Source organism: Gossypium arboreum, chromosome 11 (genome assembly GCF_025698485.1).
Source record: "Gossypium arboreum isolate Shixiya-1 chromosome 11, ASM2569848v2, whole genome shotgun sequence".
In the NCBI taxonomy this organism is placed as follows: domain Eukaryota; kingdom Viridiplantae; phylum Streptophyta; class Magnoliopsida; order Malvales; family Malvaceae; genus Gossypium; species Gossypium arboreum.
The window spans coordinates 17,866,134-17,881,679 of record NC_069080.1 but is presented as its reverse complement, the minus strand read 5'-3'; the positions used below and the strand labels follow the sequence as shown (position 1 = coordinate 17,881,679).

The following is a 15,546-nucleotide window of genomic DNA, read 5'->3' as shown; positions in this document are numbered from 1 at the left end:
AAAATTGGCATAATAACAACTTTAACCCTCAAAGCTTATAAATTATGGCATAATAACAACTTTAACCCTCAAAGCTTATAAATTATGTCAATTTAGTATTGATTCTAAAAAAATTAACCCTCAACATTTGCTCATTATGCAATTTGGTCTCTTTTTTGAAGTTTTGTTGTTTCTCTATGATATTGAGAGTTAATTTTAAAAGAATGATAAAAGATGCAAATTATTATCTTGGCTTTTTGGGTGTTTTCATTTTTTGTGTATATTTTCAATCAAAGTTAACTAATAATTTTGTTTTCTTAGCTTTTTAGGTAAAAAAGATCACAAAGAAAAACAAACTTGCAAAAATGACTAAATGTAAATGTTAAGGGTTAGATTTTTTAGAATCAATACTAAATTAACACAATGTATAAATATTTAGGGTTAAAGTTGCTATCATGCAAATTTTAAAAGCTGCCGTCATTAGTTAGTTGGTAAACAAAAATGACAAAATTGAACAGTTTGATGACTATCTTGTAACTTTTCATGGTTAGGTGATTATTTTACAACTTTTATAATTGAATGACAAAAAAATAATTTATTGATAATTGAGTAACTACTATTGTAGTTTACCCAATTTATATTTGATAACTCTTATTTGAAATACTAGATAATAGCACACGTGGATAAAAATAATTATTTAATATTTTACAGATAAATAATAATCTGAAATTAATATAAAAAATAGCTGTGATTTTTTTTAAATGGTAAAAGAAAAATAAAAATTATGATATTTTGAGATGAAATTTTATCATATAATTATTTTTTCCCAGATTTTATATAAAATAAAAATAAATATACCCTCAAATATTTGTTGTTGTGTAAAAGTAATAGATTTTCAAATGTGTAAAATTTATAGAATATAATTATTATATAACAATGATGACGTAAAATTTCGACATACGAGATGGCGATGGGGAAAGTAAGTGCGAGAATTGCTTAATCTACATTGCCTCACTCTTGTATGGATGGTCAAAACTCAAAACATCTACTTATATGATTGGATTACATCAATAATTGCTCTAAATTATTCTACGTTTTCTGCTCCAACAAGTCTGAATTTATAAATTGAAAACAAATTACTTTATCTGTTTTAGTTAGATTATAACAGTTGGTTTTAGATTTTTATATTTGATCTTTTTTTTAAATATTTTAATTAATGTTTTTTACCTAAAACATATTTAAAAATAAATTTTATCAATAATAAATTAATATAATAAGGCAAAGGTAAATATTTTTATCATCAATCAAGAAACTATAATTTATCACAAATATAAATTAATTATATGAAATTATTTAGTATATATTAAATACTTACATAATTTTTATCAATATATAATTATACATCAAGGAAACGTAAATATTTTTAGGAGGTTAAATTTAATGGGAAAGTATTCTCGTTTTACTTCAAATTAAGGCGGTACGATGGACTTTTATATATAATTAAGATATATTTCTTGTATTTTTAGGTTATTAATACTTTTTAAGCCAATTAAGTTAAATTAATGGCATCATTGATTTAGAGAAAAAATTTATTTGAAAGAAGCTTGGCTCTTGATCCTAATGGTATCCTTTCTCAACTTCAATACTCATAAATGTTGATTTTTAAAAATATTTACATGAATAGACTAATTTAAAAAAAATTATGAGAATAGATTGATTTTATAAAATGCATCTAACTGAAAGCATTTTCAGGTAAAATTTTCAACGTATTAACAAAAATACACTACCAACTAAAAGTGCTTTTTGCCATATCAACACTTAAAATGACAGCACCAATATTTTTTCTTATTTCATGGTGTCACCTATTAATGTGAAAAATAAAATTTACAAAACAAGTTTTATATAGACTCAAAGTTTCATTTATCTTTTTATTAAGCGATGTGGGATATGGGATATAAGTATATATAGACTCATAATTCATTTGCAATTTATTCCTAAACAATGTGTGATTGCTTACTCGATACCAATATCTTTTCTCATAGTTGATGTTCAAAATAAAGGGAGAGAAGTGAAGATGTGTGTGAGAGATATTATTAAATAATAATTCAATTTAATTTAATTTTTCAATATTATTAAAAATGTCATGTATCAACTCTTAATTAGTTGAAAGAAATTTTCCAGCAAATATAAGAGTATAGGCCATAATAGTTATGAAATTATAGTTTAAATTATATTTTGACAAAAAATAAATTTAAGTATCTAACAAAAATATATAATTTGAAGACTACTTATTCTAATTTCTAACTTATACAACATTAGTATAAAATATAATTCAAAAGATAATAATAAAAGAAACCAAACAAACATAGCTATCAAGTGATAATTACAATATCATATGATACTTTTTCATTAGTGTTTAGACACATACTAAAACTCTAAAGTTGGTTACTGAATTAGGTTAAATGAACTCAACAAAAATAATTAAAAATAAATAAAATTTCAATATAAAACAAAATACAACATTCTACATTCTTATCTTTTTATTTTCAATTTAATATATATTCTAAAATACTCTCTATATTTCTAAAGAGAAAACATATTTGCATAGCTTTTAATCTTATGTTGTTATTTGTAAAAAATGTAAAAAATTACAAGTGTAAATAATATTTTAATTATAAATTAATACATGGGTAAAATGAAAAATAACACAAATTGATGCGAATGTATAAAATTTTCATGATAAAAAATATAAAATATAGTGTAACTGTAGGGCCCAATTTAACCCGGGGCCCAATAAACAACAGTCCAAAATATAAAGTCCATTTACAGCCAATCAAAACCCAAATACCACACCCAATTACAATAGGCCCAAACCCGAATACCCATTTACAACAGGGCCTAATACCTAGATAAGACAAACCTGGCCCAAATGGCCCAAAATCAAAACTCTCTCAGGAACCCCTAGGGTTCCCTTGCGCCGTAACCCTCAACTACCGAACAACCTTCACACGCCTCACTCCACGTAGCTGCTCTACTCGCGCCTCCATACCTGCGGAAAAAATGGAAAGCAGCAACAACAAGTGCAATGAAATAGGAGCAAGTTGTTTTTTGTTTTTCTTTTCGGCTATAAAAGCCTAAACCGAATGTATTGAAAAGGATATTTTTTTGGCAAAAGGATACGAATACGCATACATAGCAATTTATACAGAGAAATCGAATACATTTTAAAGGTGATCCATTTGTTCATTTTCGGCTTTGTTATTTTTTCTTTTTTATTTTATTTTAAATTTACCACGTGAATACGTAAGAAAGGAAATTTTTACCCACTGTTTGGCGTTGAAATCGTCGGCGCTCGTTTCTCCGGTCCAGGGGCTAACAGATCCCTTGGGATCTGGTTGAAGCCACGGCACAAGAGGCCAATAGTCGGAAATCTTGTTGTTTTCAAGGGTTTCGGGATTTGTAGGTCCTAAATCTATTTCCTAGTTTAACAAGGAGAAAATGAGGTTTTTTTGGAACTCTAACCATCACGCACAGTGGTCGGTGACTGACCTATGGGTTGGTTTGAAAAAGAAAGGGAGAGCCATTTGTTTTTTTTTTTTTTGAGACAAAGAAAGAAATGAAAAAAAATAAAAAATTTTAAGTTTTATAATAGGGTAAAATGGTGCGTTTTGCACTCCCCCAAGTGTTCCATACGGCGCCGTTTTACCCCATGGCCCTCCAACCCGCGATCCGATCCGTATCCACGAGAACCTGCTTGTTTTGTCAAAAAGGGCACAATAGGCCCTCCCGCATTTCTGCTCTATTTTGATTTGACCCTGTTCATCTGTTTTGTTTCTTAAATTTGGCCCTGAAATTTGGTTTTTGTTGTGATCTGGTCCCCGGGCCCTTTAAATGCGAATATTGGAACGGCGTCATTTTGGTAATAGGGCATAATTTCCCAATTGATCCCTCAATTGTGGCGCGCATTTTGATTTGGTCCTAATGTGCCTTTTTTTTACCTCAAAATTTGTTGTTATTTTGATTTGGTCCCTGTTTATTGGGATTTTATGCATGTTCTTAATTTATTACTTATTTATTTTAATATTTTATGTAGTGTTATTTTGAATTATTTTGTTTTTATTTGAAGTGATTTTATTATATGTGTTTTATATATTACTAGGATTTAATCTTTTTTTTTACAATATTTTAAAATGTTGTATTCATTATTTTTATTTAAATAGGGTTTTCATTTATTATTTATCTTAGATATATGTTGTTTTTACTATTATATATGAGTACATCGTTCATTTTGACAATTGTCATATGTTTTTAAATTGTTTTATTATTTATTTGGAAATTTTAATATATTATTTGTTGTATATATTCCTTTATTTTATTTTCTCTTTCTTTTCTTTTTATGTTTTCTCTTACTGTAACCTTTTATTTATTTATGCATCATTTCAAATAGATTTCATCAGTGCTATCACTCTTACCTTTATTGACTATTATTATTATTATCATTGTGTTATTTGTATTATCAATTTTGTTATATTATCATCTTTTCTTTTAATTATCTATATTAGCCTTAGGGTTGGTCCTTTATATAATTGTTGTGATTCATTTTAAACATGTATATTTTCTCGTCTTCTATTAGCGCGCATAGCATGTTACACACAAACCATCATTTTAAATAAAAACATTGCTACGTTTTATTCAAAAGTTTTTGAATAAAGTAATATTTTGTGCTTGAAAATTAGGGAAAGCGTGCCTTAATGAGTTGGGTTTTAATTTTTCGTTTGACTAAATAACCAAATATCCTTTTGAATTTAAAAAAAAAAAAGAGTTTTGGAAATCATGAGATGATCTTGGTTTCGAGGATTTAAAATATTGTATCTTAACGTGCTGGATATGATATTTTATTTCTTTGAAATAGGAGAACATCAATATCCACTTTGAGTTATCCAAACATTTTTAAAGGGATTGTATTTTTAAAATCTTTTCAAATTTTCGACATTAGGGCATTAATTAATCAATAAGGTACCAATTTTTTGCGCTGCGAGGGTGCTAATCCTCCCTAGCACATAACCGACTCCCGAACCCGTTTCCTTGAATATCGTAGGCCAAAATCGGTATTTTAATAAAATAAAATGTTTTACAGGTGATTCGATCACACCTAAACAAAAAGGATTGGTGGCGACTCCATGTTTCACTTTAAAGTCGATCCCCATTTTTCAAACTGAAAATGGTTTCGATAGTAACATTTAATCTTCTGTTGTTAGTTAAAAGAGTTAACAATCTCACATTGTGTAGGAATAATTGCAAATAAATTATAAGCCTATATATATCTATATCTCAAATCTCACATTGTTTAAGAAAACAAGATAAATGAAACTTTGGATCTATATAAAGACCTGTTTTCAAGTTTTATTTTCAAATTAATAGATGCATTAGGAAATAAGAAAAAATATTGGTTTTGTCACTTTTAATGCTGATGTGGCAAAAAGTACTTTTAACTTTAGTTGAAGTGTTTTTCTATATTTAAATTGAAAATGTTTCTAATTGGATACATTTTTAAAAATTGTCTTATTCTTGTAATTTTTTAAATTTTGTCCTGTTTATGTAATTTTAAAAAAATCAACATTTATGAGTATTTAAATTTCTTTTGTGTTTGTTAATAAATTAGGCTTATGTATAAATTATTTTTAATTGTGTTTTTATTTAAAAAAGAAGGTATTTGTAAATTTCCCTGCGAAACAAAAGAATTTGGCCCTTAACCCTAGGAAATGACATCTTCTCAGCCCCACGCTCACTTCCATTAAATCCATGGGGTTTTTTTATCCAATTGGTCTAAAATATTTAATTAATTATAATAATTTAAATCAAAATTTATGTAGGAAAATATTTGTTTTCTACAATGCCCTAATGGATAAAATAGAAAAAAATGAAAACTAAATAAAAGAGGAAGCTCGTGACTGATACTTACTTCATATGTTGTTCTTGTTTTATCAATATCACTATAAATGGATGAAAGATAGAGGGACGAGAGAGATGAAAGAGTAAAAGTCAGATATAAGAAAGGAAAAATAATAACCACCATGTAAAATAGAGATATAAAAAAGAATTTAATATTTTCTTTTCTTTTTTTCCCTTATTTGATTTTTATTTTCATAAAATATTAAATTTTCTTTCATATCTCTATTTTACATATACGTTATTCTCTTTTTTTTCCTTCATATTTGATTCTCTATTTTTCATATACTCTCTTTTCTTTTTCTATTTGAAATTCCTTTATTCTTCTCAATTGAAAACCCTAGCTATCGTACTCAGATGTTTTTATTTATTTATTTATTTATTTATTTTCTTTCCCTTCCTCTTCTCAAATGAAAATCATAGTCGCCGTATTCAATAGCCACCAATGTCGCCGTTTACAGTGGCCTTTTGTGTCGGTTTTGACACCAAAGAAGAGATTTCTTCATTTTCGTTTACTTTTACGGTTCAGAACTCATAGTATTCGACTCTAAATATTCTAAAACAATGATCAAAACTTCAAACTACTCTTTTTACAATGATTTTTTTTAAATATCACTGGTGCCGACTGACATAACGGTGACACTTCAAAGAATATATATTTTAAAAATTTTAACCGATGTCGCTTGACATACTAGAGACACCAAAAGATATTTTTTAAAAATATTTACCGATATCATTTGACATACTAGTCGCACCCAAAATTTTTTTTTAAAAAATTTCTTTGTTGCCCTTGATAGATTGCCAACATCCATAAAAAAACATATTTTTTTATTCTTTTTCCCTTCCTAAATACCCTGTATTTTTAATGAGTATTTTAAAAAATAAAACTTGGTAGTACTGATGTGTTAAGTGGCACTAGCGGATATTTTGAGAACGATTATTTTTGTACATAAGTTTTGACTTGTGTCATTTTCATAAATAATTAATTATTTTGGGTCAATTGAGTAAAAAGCCACCGAGGGGAAGAATCTGGTACGGTAGTGCACTGTGTAAAGGTTCTAATTTTGGCTTCGTACTTTTGTATTTATGTTTCATTAACGTGTCAAACAGTAACACCGTTGGATCAAATCAATGCGAATCTTGATTTTACCAGACAAAGAGGCAGATTTCGAAACGGTACCTTTATACGCTAAGCCTCTTCTTATCCTCTTTATTAATCATCATTTGGTTAATCTTCCGTATTATCGTTTCAAAATATGCCTTTGGAATTATATAACTTGTTCTTTAATATTTGACTTGATTTTCTTTATTTTCTGTAGAAATTCTCCCATACTTTCCACTCTCTTTATTTCGCCAAAAGTTGTTTTTGACTGTGCAGCTAGTGCAAGTGGCCAAGTAGTTGCTTCCTGCTTCATTTGTGTGTGTTTTCTAATTTAGTATGATTTTTCTTTTTAAAGAAACAACTTTTTTACTGGTAGAAGATATGGGTCTGGATCTAGGATTTCAGGTTCAAGCAATGATGTTATTCATAAATGTTATTTTTTGAACTTAATCTTTTATGTTATCATTTTTCAGTGAATTTTAAGGCTAGGGTTTGTTCATGCTTTAAAAGTTTTAGCATATTTTAAGCCCTTTTGCTTTAAACTATTAAAACCAAGACTTTGTTTTTTGGCTTAGAAATTTTAATAGTGTTTTAGTTTGGGCTAGGATCTTGGTTAAGAAATATGGAAAAAAAACATAAAGTAGTAAACTTTGGTTTATGTTACATGTTGTTTGAGTTTTAACAATAGTAGTAGTTAATGCAACCCTTGATTTGTTTACCTTTCGTTTGTTTTCCTTTAAGCTTCTTAATTTAGCAAATTCAGCTGTTTTACCGTGGTTTTGAAATCCAATAAAATATTTTTGTTGCCTATTTCTTTTATATTCAAAAAATGGCAATCTTGGATGTTTGATAAGTCTTTTAAACACTTCTTCTTAGTCTTTAAACTTGTTTATAGCTTACTCCAAGCCTTTATAATGTGATTATATATATGAAAAAGTTCCCCCTTTTCAAGCTTGTCTTGGAAGACGCCAGAATCTGGGGTGAGTTTATAACTAGCTGCATTACTAATGAAAAAGATAGATATGATTGTAAAGGACTAAGAGTTTCCAAGAAAATTCTTTTATCATTCTTTGTGTTATGATATTAAACTTCTTTTCACTTTCCCAAAATTATGTTTTATGGTCGTTTGCTATGTAACTTGTCACAAATTCTAGGCTATTTACTTGATGTTTTAACTTTTAATTCTTTATATATGTTTTTAGTTAACCAAAGTACAGATTAATGTCTTTTGAAAGGAACTTCCATCTTTAATTCATTCATGTTAGAAGGCAATATTTTTTTCTGCCTGCAAAACTTTAGATAATTCCTTTGCGTCTTTGGTACTATTTATAAGGGTTTGGAGATTGTTTTGTTCGGAGTTTTATTGGTTTTTGGTGGAACCAAGGTATCTTCAATGTCCATTTTACTGTCCATGGGGACTAATCCTTTGTGCTTTGCCATTGATCTCAACACTTGTTGGTTGCTCGGAGTGTCATTGTTGATGATGTTTATGGAATGTAAGATATTGGCAACTTTAAGAAATGTTCATGGATGTCATAACTGTGACATTTATGTTATATTTCTTGGGATTGTTAGAATCATGAGTTTTAGATGCATTTCTAAGTAAGTAAGCAAGCCATCATTTTAGAGCATAAGTAAATAATACCTCCCTGCAGCATTTCCTAATATATCCCGAGTTTTGTTTTGCAGTTTTCATTTTGAGATTGACACGCATTGTCAATTGACAATGAGAGAGAGCACGCTTGTTGCCATTCATGCAAGGGCATGGATGTATACAAGTGTGCTCTCTGTCGTTGTCATATGATTTGTTCAAAGCTGTCATTTCTCGGTATCTATCTCTGTTGCTGCAATAGCTAGCAGGTGATTTAGGGCGCTGGTAAGTAACTTATTCCAGAAATATTTTTGCTTTCATTGCATTGAACATTCAATAATAATAGATAAAAATAAAATTTTTGCTTTCATTTCATTCAAAATTAAATAAAAGACGGACCATAAAATTATTTTTTGGTACAAAGGAGATCGTAGATAGGGGAGGAGTTGCAAATGTCGAGATTTGAACCCTAGACCTGATGATGTCACTTATAAAGGGTGTCTACATGAACTAGGTTTAGTGTTTCAGGTTCATGCCTTTAAAATTTTTGTTTAGTTGGTTATTTAACCTAGGCACAGGTATGTAAAGTCCATTTCCAAAGTGTATTGAATTTATCACAAAGAAAGGTGGTTTCTCTTTGTTTATGATTTGCATGGTTTCCGTCACACACTTCTAAGATTGGCACACAACTTATGATAAAAAATGTGAAGATAAATCTTATCTGTATATGGTAACATTATTAAAACTAAAACCAAATTTCAAACTTATTTTAACCAAAGTTATGGAATGCTTCTGCATCATAGGTGCAAAGCTGGCACTTGTTCCCCATTAAATTATCTAATTGTGATGCAAACAAAGCAACTACCATCATAAATGCACCATTGTTGCATGGCCAACAATTCTTGATTCGCTACCATCTTTACCATGAGCATAAGTGCATCAATACATTGAGAAACATGTAGCATCTCTATTGCACGAATTCTTTAATAATGATTGTCATGCTCATGTTTGATGCTTCATCAATAGGAAGCGTAATGTGAGTTTGACATTACATCATAAAAGGGAATACTACCCTTGTGATTCTTGGAATTGGAGTAGGAAGAAGAAGAAGTGCGATACATCTAGCGTAGCCCTTCTCAACATACTCTTTCGATATCTATATTCTGAAAACCTGTCTTCACTTGAACAGTACACAATAATCCTCTAGATTGTTGAGCTATAGTAATTAGAGAAGAAGATGGAAAATCGATGTGGTTTAGGTTGATGTCAAAAAGAATATTGCATTTAAATACGAATATAATGATATAATTAATATTTTAAAGAAAATTAACTAAATCAAACAAAACATATTTAAACATATGAATAATTGTGATTGCTTTGTTTTATTTAGGTATGTATGCTTAGTAAAATGTGTTTTGTGCTCATTGCCCTCTTTCTTGTCCTTTTCTCTTTATTTGCTACAACATTCTCAGTTAGTGTTCATAGCATAAAGTAGCCTTTCAACTCAAGTTGATCTGTCTCTTAATATTTCTTACATAATACAGGGATATGAACCTCCGAGAATCCTCCAATTTGCAAAAGGAAAAAACATAGAAAAAATTGAACATACCTGTACTGGTTACATAGTTGTTTCTAACACTCGTTCCCCTAGCATAGCTTGAAACTGCTACATTCAAAGTCTGCTGTTGCTAAACTGTTTTGATTTTCAGTTGGTTCAAACTCTTTAATCACTGCCCTTATCCGGCCATAATAGAGCCCTAACAAGGTAAGTTTTCCCTAAATTTTTTTGTACCTTACTGCAATAGAATCTATTAGTAGCATGGATTAGTGAATAACTGTCCTGTCTGACTTAAAGATTGCAAGCATTTTGGGAAATAAATTTATTGAAGATAAATGCAAAGAAAATAAATTTACTGTAGTTTCTTGATTTTGTTGAATTTAATTTGGAAAAAAAATTCAATAAATTTGTTTGGAATAACTGTACATCTTGAGTTTAGTATGAATTTAAGTTTAATGTTAAACTTGTGTTATTTACATTTTCTAATTGTTTAGGAGTTCTTCTGGGTGGAATTTGATAATTTCCTATTGCTGGGACTTACCTCTTTGTCATCCTTTTTGGAGTAGGAATGATAGCGGTTAATGTGTACCAGGGCTTAGCGAGTGACCGGTCTGTATCCGATATGGATATACTTAATTTTCAAAGTTCTTTTAAGCATATATATATATGTATATATATTTAGATGATCATATTTGAAACTCGTGTTCAATTGTGTTGGTGACAGGTATTGGACAGGGATGCTCGAAGAAAAATTAAGAGTCCCGAGTTACGTAGTTGCAAATAGAGAACAAGTGTATGGGTTTTGAGCAGTTATGGTTTATTTAGATTTTTCATCTACCAATTTCTAACCAATCCCACTTGGAAGAAACCATCTGATTTCAACCCTAACCCTAATTTATTACAGTCATAGCATATATAGTACCAAAAACAGCTTTTCCTAAACCTTGATGTTAGTTTTGTCATGGATTGTTAAACCAGTACGAAAAAGAGTATGCATCATTACAAGAGCAGGGCAGGGTTTTCTTTTCTTGCCCAAGGGCAAAGAACTGCCTGATTTACATTTTGTAGTGGACCCTAATATAATAATATCATTTTAGCCAATTCTGACAGCTTCTGAGAAGTGACTGATGGACTCCATTTTAACCCTTTTGGTTGATGCGTGGCCAGTGGCCATGGTGACTTGAGACCTATGTTTATGCATTGCCATCTTCGCTGTGAAGTTTTTTATTCAAGCAACCATTATCTCTTATTCGATCGCTATTGTTATTTAATTACGTGGAAATGGAAAAGAATACGTTAATATGTACAGTCAGCATTCCTTATTATTTAATAGAAGAGTGAATAGTTTGATCAATATTTTTAAAGGTGGTGACTAAATAATTTTTTTTATTGACAAAAACAGGAACAATGTTAACGTGGTAGTTTATCATATATTTGAAAAGCGAAGGCAAAAATTTAAGCAAATAATACACATGAATTTTTTTTAATAAAGTAACAGTACACGAACTAAATTGACTCTCCGTAAAACTTAAATTAGCTGTATATGAAAAAAAAAAAATGTTTATTGGTCAAATAGAGAGCTGAGTAATAGGTAGAAGATAGAGCAAGCTATGCTATAAATATCCCTTCTGCTTCTAAGCATTTGAAGTTAGAAAACGGCAGCCAATGAGTTACTGTACGTTAGCCGTTGTCGGGAACTTCACTTACCCGTCGACTTCAACTTCAAATCCGAACCCAAAAGTCTCCATCTCCAACTCGACCCAACGCAGAAAAGAATTCATTTCTCTCTTAAAGAATTGCAAAGACGCCAACCAAATCCTACCAATACATGCCAAAATCATTAGAACGGGCCATGACCAAGATCCTTTCATCCTCTTCGAGCTTCTTCGTCTTAGCTCCACTTTATCCTCCGTTAATTATGCCTCCACCATCTTTCAACTGGTCCATAACCCAAATGTGTTCCTCTACACTGCTCTCATTGATGGGTTTGTTTCGGCTGGTTCCTACTCTGATGGGATTAGCCTTTATTTTCAAATGATTAATCGATTTATTGTGCCGGATAAGTATGTGATCACCTCGGTTTTGAAAGCTTGCGGGTCTCGTTTTGCTTTGAGAGAAGGAAAAGAGGTTCATTGCCAAGCTTCGAAACTTGGGTTAAGCTCGAATAGATCGATAACCATGAAGCTGATGGAGTTTTATGGGAAGTGTGGGGAATTTGATGATGCAAGGAAATTGTTTGATAAAATGACGGAAAGAGATGTTGTTGCCTCAACGATCATGATCAATTGTTTTCTTGACCATGTATTGGTAGAGCAGGCTATTGAGGTTTTTGATCGGGTAAGGGTTAAGGATACTGTTTGCTGGACCGCGATGATTGATGGGTTGGTGAGGAATGGGGAGATGAACATGGCTTTGGAGATGTTTAGGGAAATGCAAAAGGAGAATATGAGTCCTAATGAAGTTACTATTGTTTGTGTTTTGTCAGCGTGCTCGCAATTGGGAGCGTTAGAGCTTGGAAGATGGGTTCATTCGTACATTGGAAAACACCATAGGATTGAGCTTAATCATTTTGTTGGCGGTGCACTGATCAGTATGTATTCGAGGTGTGGTGATATCGATGAGGCTGAACGTATTTTTGCAATGATGAAAGAGAGAAATGTGATTACGTACAATTTAATGATTTCAGGGCTTGCTATGCATGGGAAGAGTATTCAAGCAATTGAGATTTTTCGAGGAATGATTAAGCAGGGGCTTTTGCCAACTAGTGTTACTTTTGTTGCTATTTTGAATGCCTGTAGCCATGGAGGTTTGGTGGATTTGGGGTTTGAGATGTTCCATTCTATGAGTAGAGATTATGGGATTCCACCACAGATAGAGCACTATGGATGTATTGTTGACCTTCTTGGTCGTGTAGGTCATCTAAAAGAAGCTTATAATTTCATTCAGAATATGGAAATAGCACCTGATCATGTCATGTTGGGGTCCTTGCTGAGTGCTTGTAAGATTCATGGAAACTTTGAATTAGGCGAACAAGTTGCGAGAATTTTAATGAATCATGGAGTGGTAGATTCGGGTACTTACGTTCTGCTGGCAAATATCTATGCTTCATCAGGGAAATGGAAAGAAGCAGCTCAAATAAGGGCAAAGATGAAGGAGGGTGGAATCCAAAAAGAACCAGGTTGTAGCTCCATTGAAGTGAACAATGAGATACACGAGTTTCTTCTGGGAGACCTAAGGCACCCTCAAAAGGAAAAAATATATAACAAGTTAGAGGAGTTGAACCAAGTATTAAAAGAAGCAGGACATATTCCAGCAACAGATGCTGTTTTGCATGATATTGAAGACTGGGAGAAAGAGCAGTCTTTAGCAATACACAGCGAGAGGCTTGCTATATGCTATGGTCTAATTTCTACTAAACCATGTACTACAATAAGGGTTGTAAAAAACTTGAGGGTTTATGATGATTGTCACTCAATGATCAAGCTCATTGCTAAGATTACTGGAAGGAAAATTGTGGTAAGGGATCGCAAAAGATTCCACCATTTTGAGAATGGGAATTGCTCTTGTGGAGATTACTGGTGATTAAGAATGAAGATCCAAGCATGAAGATTGAGTAAAGCTACGGTTCGGCCAGCATTGCTTGTAACATTTTCATTGTTATTCCTCTGTAGGAACTCTTTTGAACAGAGGAAGCTTATGACATATACAAGTAATCTGTAAATAACATGTCTTATGTGGTGTTAGATAGAAAGGTTATAGAAAGTTCTGTTGGAAAAGGATGGTTGCTGAGGTGAAGGTGGAAACCGGAGAAACGCTTGACTTCTATGATGGAAGACGGTTGATGGAACATAAAGTATATGGCAATTTCAAACCTTATATTGATAGAATTCTAATCCGAGGAGGTTGCCGTGATTTACAACAATGCATTTGCCAAGCATGTGGGATTCATTAATCTAATCGGTAATTTCCATCGTTGAGGTCTTGATCTGTCAGTAATCAGTCATAGATTGCTTTTGTAACAAAGATGAAGTAGCTAGAAAGAAGACAAAAGGCTTGAAGGAATGTCTTGCGGGAAGCATCGTCAGGGTACAATTCTGGCCCAGAAGCAGATTAGTTATAAAACCATGTGAAGCTCACAACTCACTTTTATTTTCATCCATGGATGCAATGATAAAACCCTTCTACAAAGTTTCTTTTTTGTGTATAACTAAACTATGAAATATTCGTTCATCAGTCTTATTTAAAGTCACCAAGACATCCTTCTGTGAGCTAACTATAAGCGTATTCCATCTTTTTACGTTGCCAATTTGATGTAGTTTTCATGTCCTATTTTCCAAATTCAAGCACTCGGTGGATATTTTCCCTCAAAAACGCATAATACATATAATATTATAAATAATAACTTGACTTGGACATGCATTTGCATCCTTATTGGGTAATCTTTCCTCTTTGTGGAATTTTGAACATATAATTAAACAAACATCCTTTGATCAGATGGACCGCACCAAAAGGATGAAAATATGTAAATTTGTAACCTTTCAAAAGTTTTATAATTTAATTAAAAAATAATGAAATTTAAGTTTAGTCCTTCCATAAATTATAAAGTTGTAAGTAATTATAATGAGGAAAATTATATTTTGACCCCTCTAAATAATTGTAATTTATTTCTAACCCTCATAAAGTTTTCTTCCTTGATGAAAGCTTTATCTGATCGAAACTTTTTTTTTTCTTTTTCAATAATAATAATAATGATAAAAAAGATACTAATGATAATAATCAGCCATATTCCTGAAAAAGGTTACCAACAGTTTTAGATTTTCTAGTTATAAAATAACTTATCTGCATGACTCAACAACAATCATGGCCAGCTCTTTGGTTTATCAGTTGGAATGTGACTTCACGCATTGCTGCATCTCTCCAATTTGCCTAAAGCAGCCATGAAATTTATGCAAGTTCCTATACCACAACATTTTTTAGTACCCAAAATTAGGCCTTAACAAACATGAATTTGACCCCATAGCTAAAATTTAGCTGTTAGTTCTATACCAGTTGTGGATTTAATGCATATATTTTAATTTAATCAATTTTAATTTTTATAATTTTCAAAATTTGAAGCTTTGATTTTAATCCAACTTTATCAATTAAATATGACAGGCTAAATCTTACTTTTAATTTCGTACCACTCATAAGTAATGGGTTTAGTATATATTTTCAATTTGATTAGTATCTATATTTTTAAAATTTAAAATTTCAGTTTAAACTTAAACAGTGTCGATTAAATCTATTAACTAAAATAATGCGACTTTTTTATAGTATTTCAATAATTGAACCAGTGGTCAAACTAGTTAAACTATTGGTCCAACAATA

At 30.9% G+C, this 15,546-nt stretch overlaps 1 protein-coding gene across 6 annotated transcripts; it reads left to right on the top strand.

Annotated features, from left to right (window-relative positions):
• The first annotated feature begins 7,039 nt into the window (after nucleotides 1-7,039).
• On the top strand, nucleotides 7,040-14,452 carry LOC108470494 (putative pentatricopeptide repeat-containing protein At5g59200, chloroplastic). 6 transcript variants are annotated; one of them, XM_053022124.1, is made up of 5 exons: nucleotides 7,040-7,104; nucleotides 8,720-8,906; nucleotides 10,331-10,386; nucleotides 10,746-10,788; nucleotides 10,904-14,452. In XM_053022124.1, exon 5 carries the CDS (start codon nucleotides 11,845-11,847, stop codon nucleotides 13,759-13,761), a length of 1,917 nt encoding a protein of 638 aa, XP_052878084.1. In that variant the 5' UTR covers nucleotides 7,040-7,104; nucleotides 8,720-8,906; nucleotides 10,331-10,386; nucleotides 10,746-10,788; nucleotides 10,904-11,844; the 3' UTR covers nucleotides 13,762-14,452. The 6 variants fall into 6 exon arrangements, with proteins under 6 accessions (XP_052878084.1, XP_052878083.1, XP_052878082.1 ...); XM_053022123.1 differs by lacking the exon at nucleotides 7,040-7,104 and adding an exon at nucleotides 7,119-7,347; XM_053022122.1 differs by lacking the exon at nucleotides 7,040-7,104 and adding an exon at nucleotides 7,119-8,010.
• Nucleotides 14,453-15,546: the final 1,094 nt, after the last annotated feature.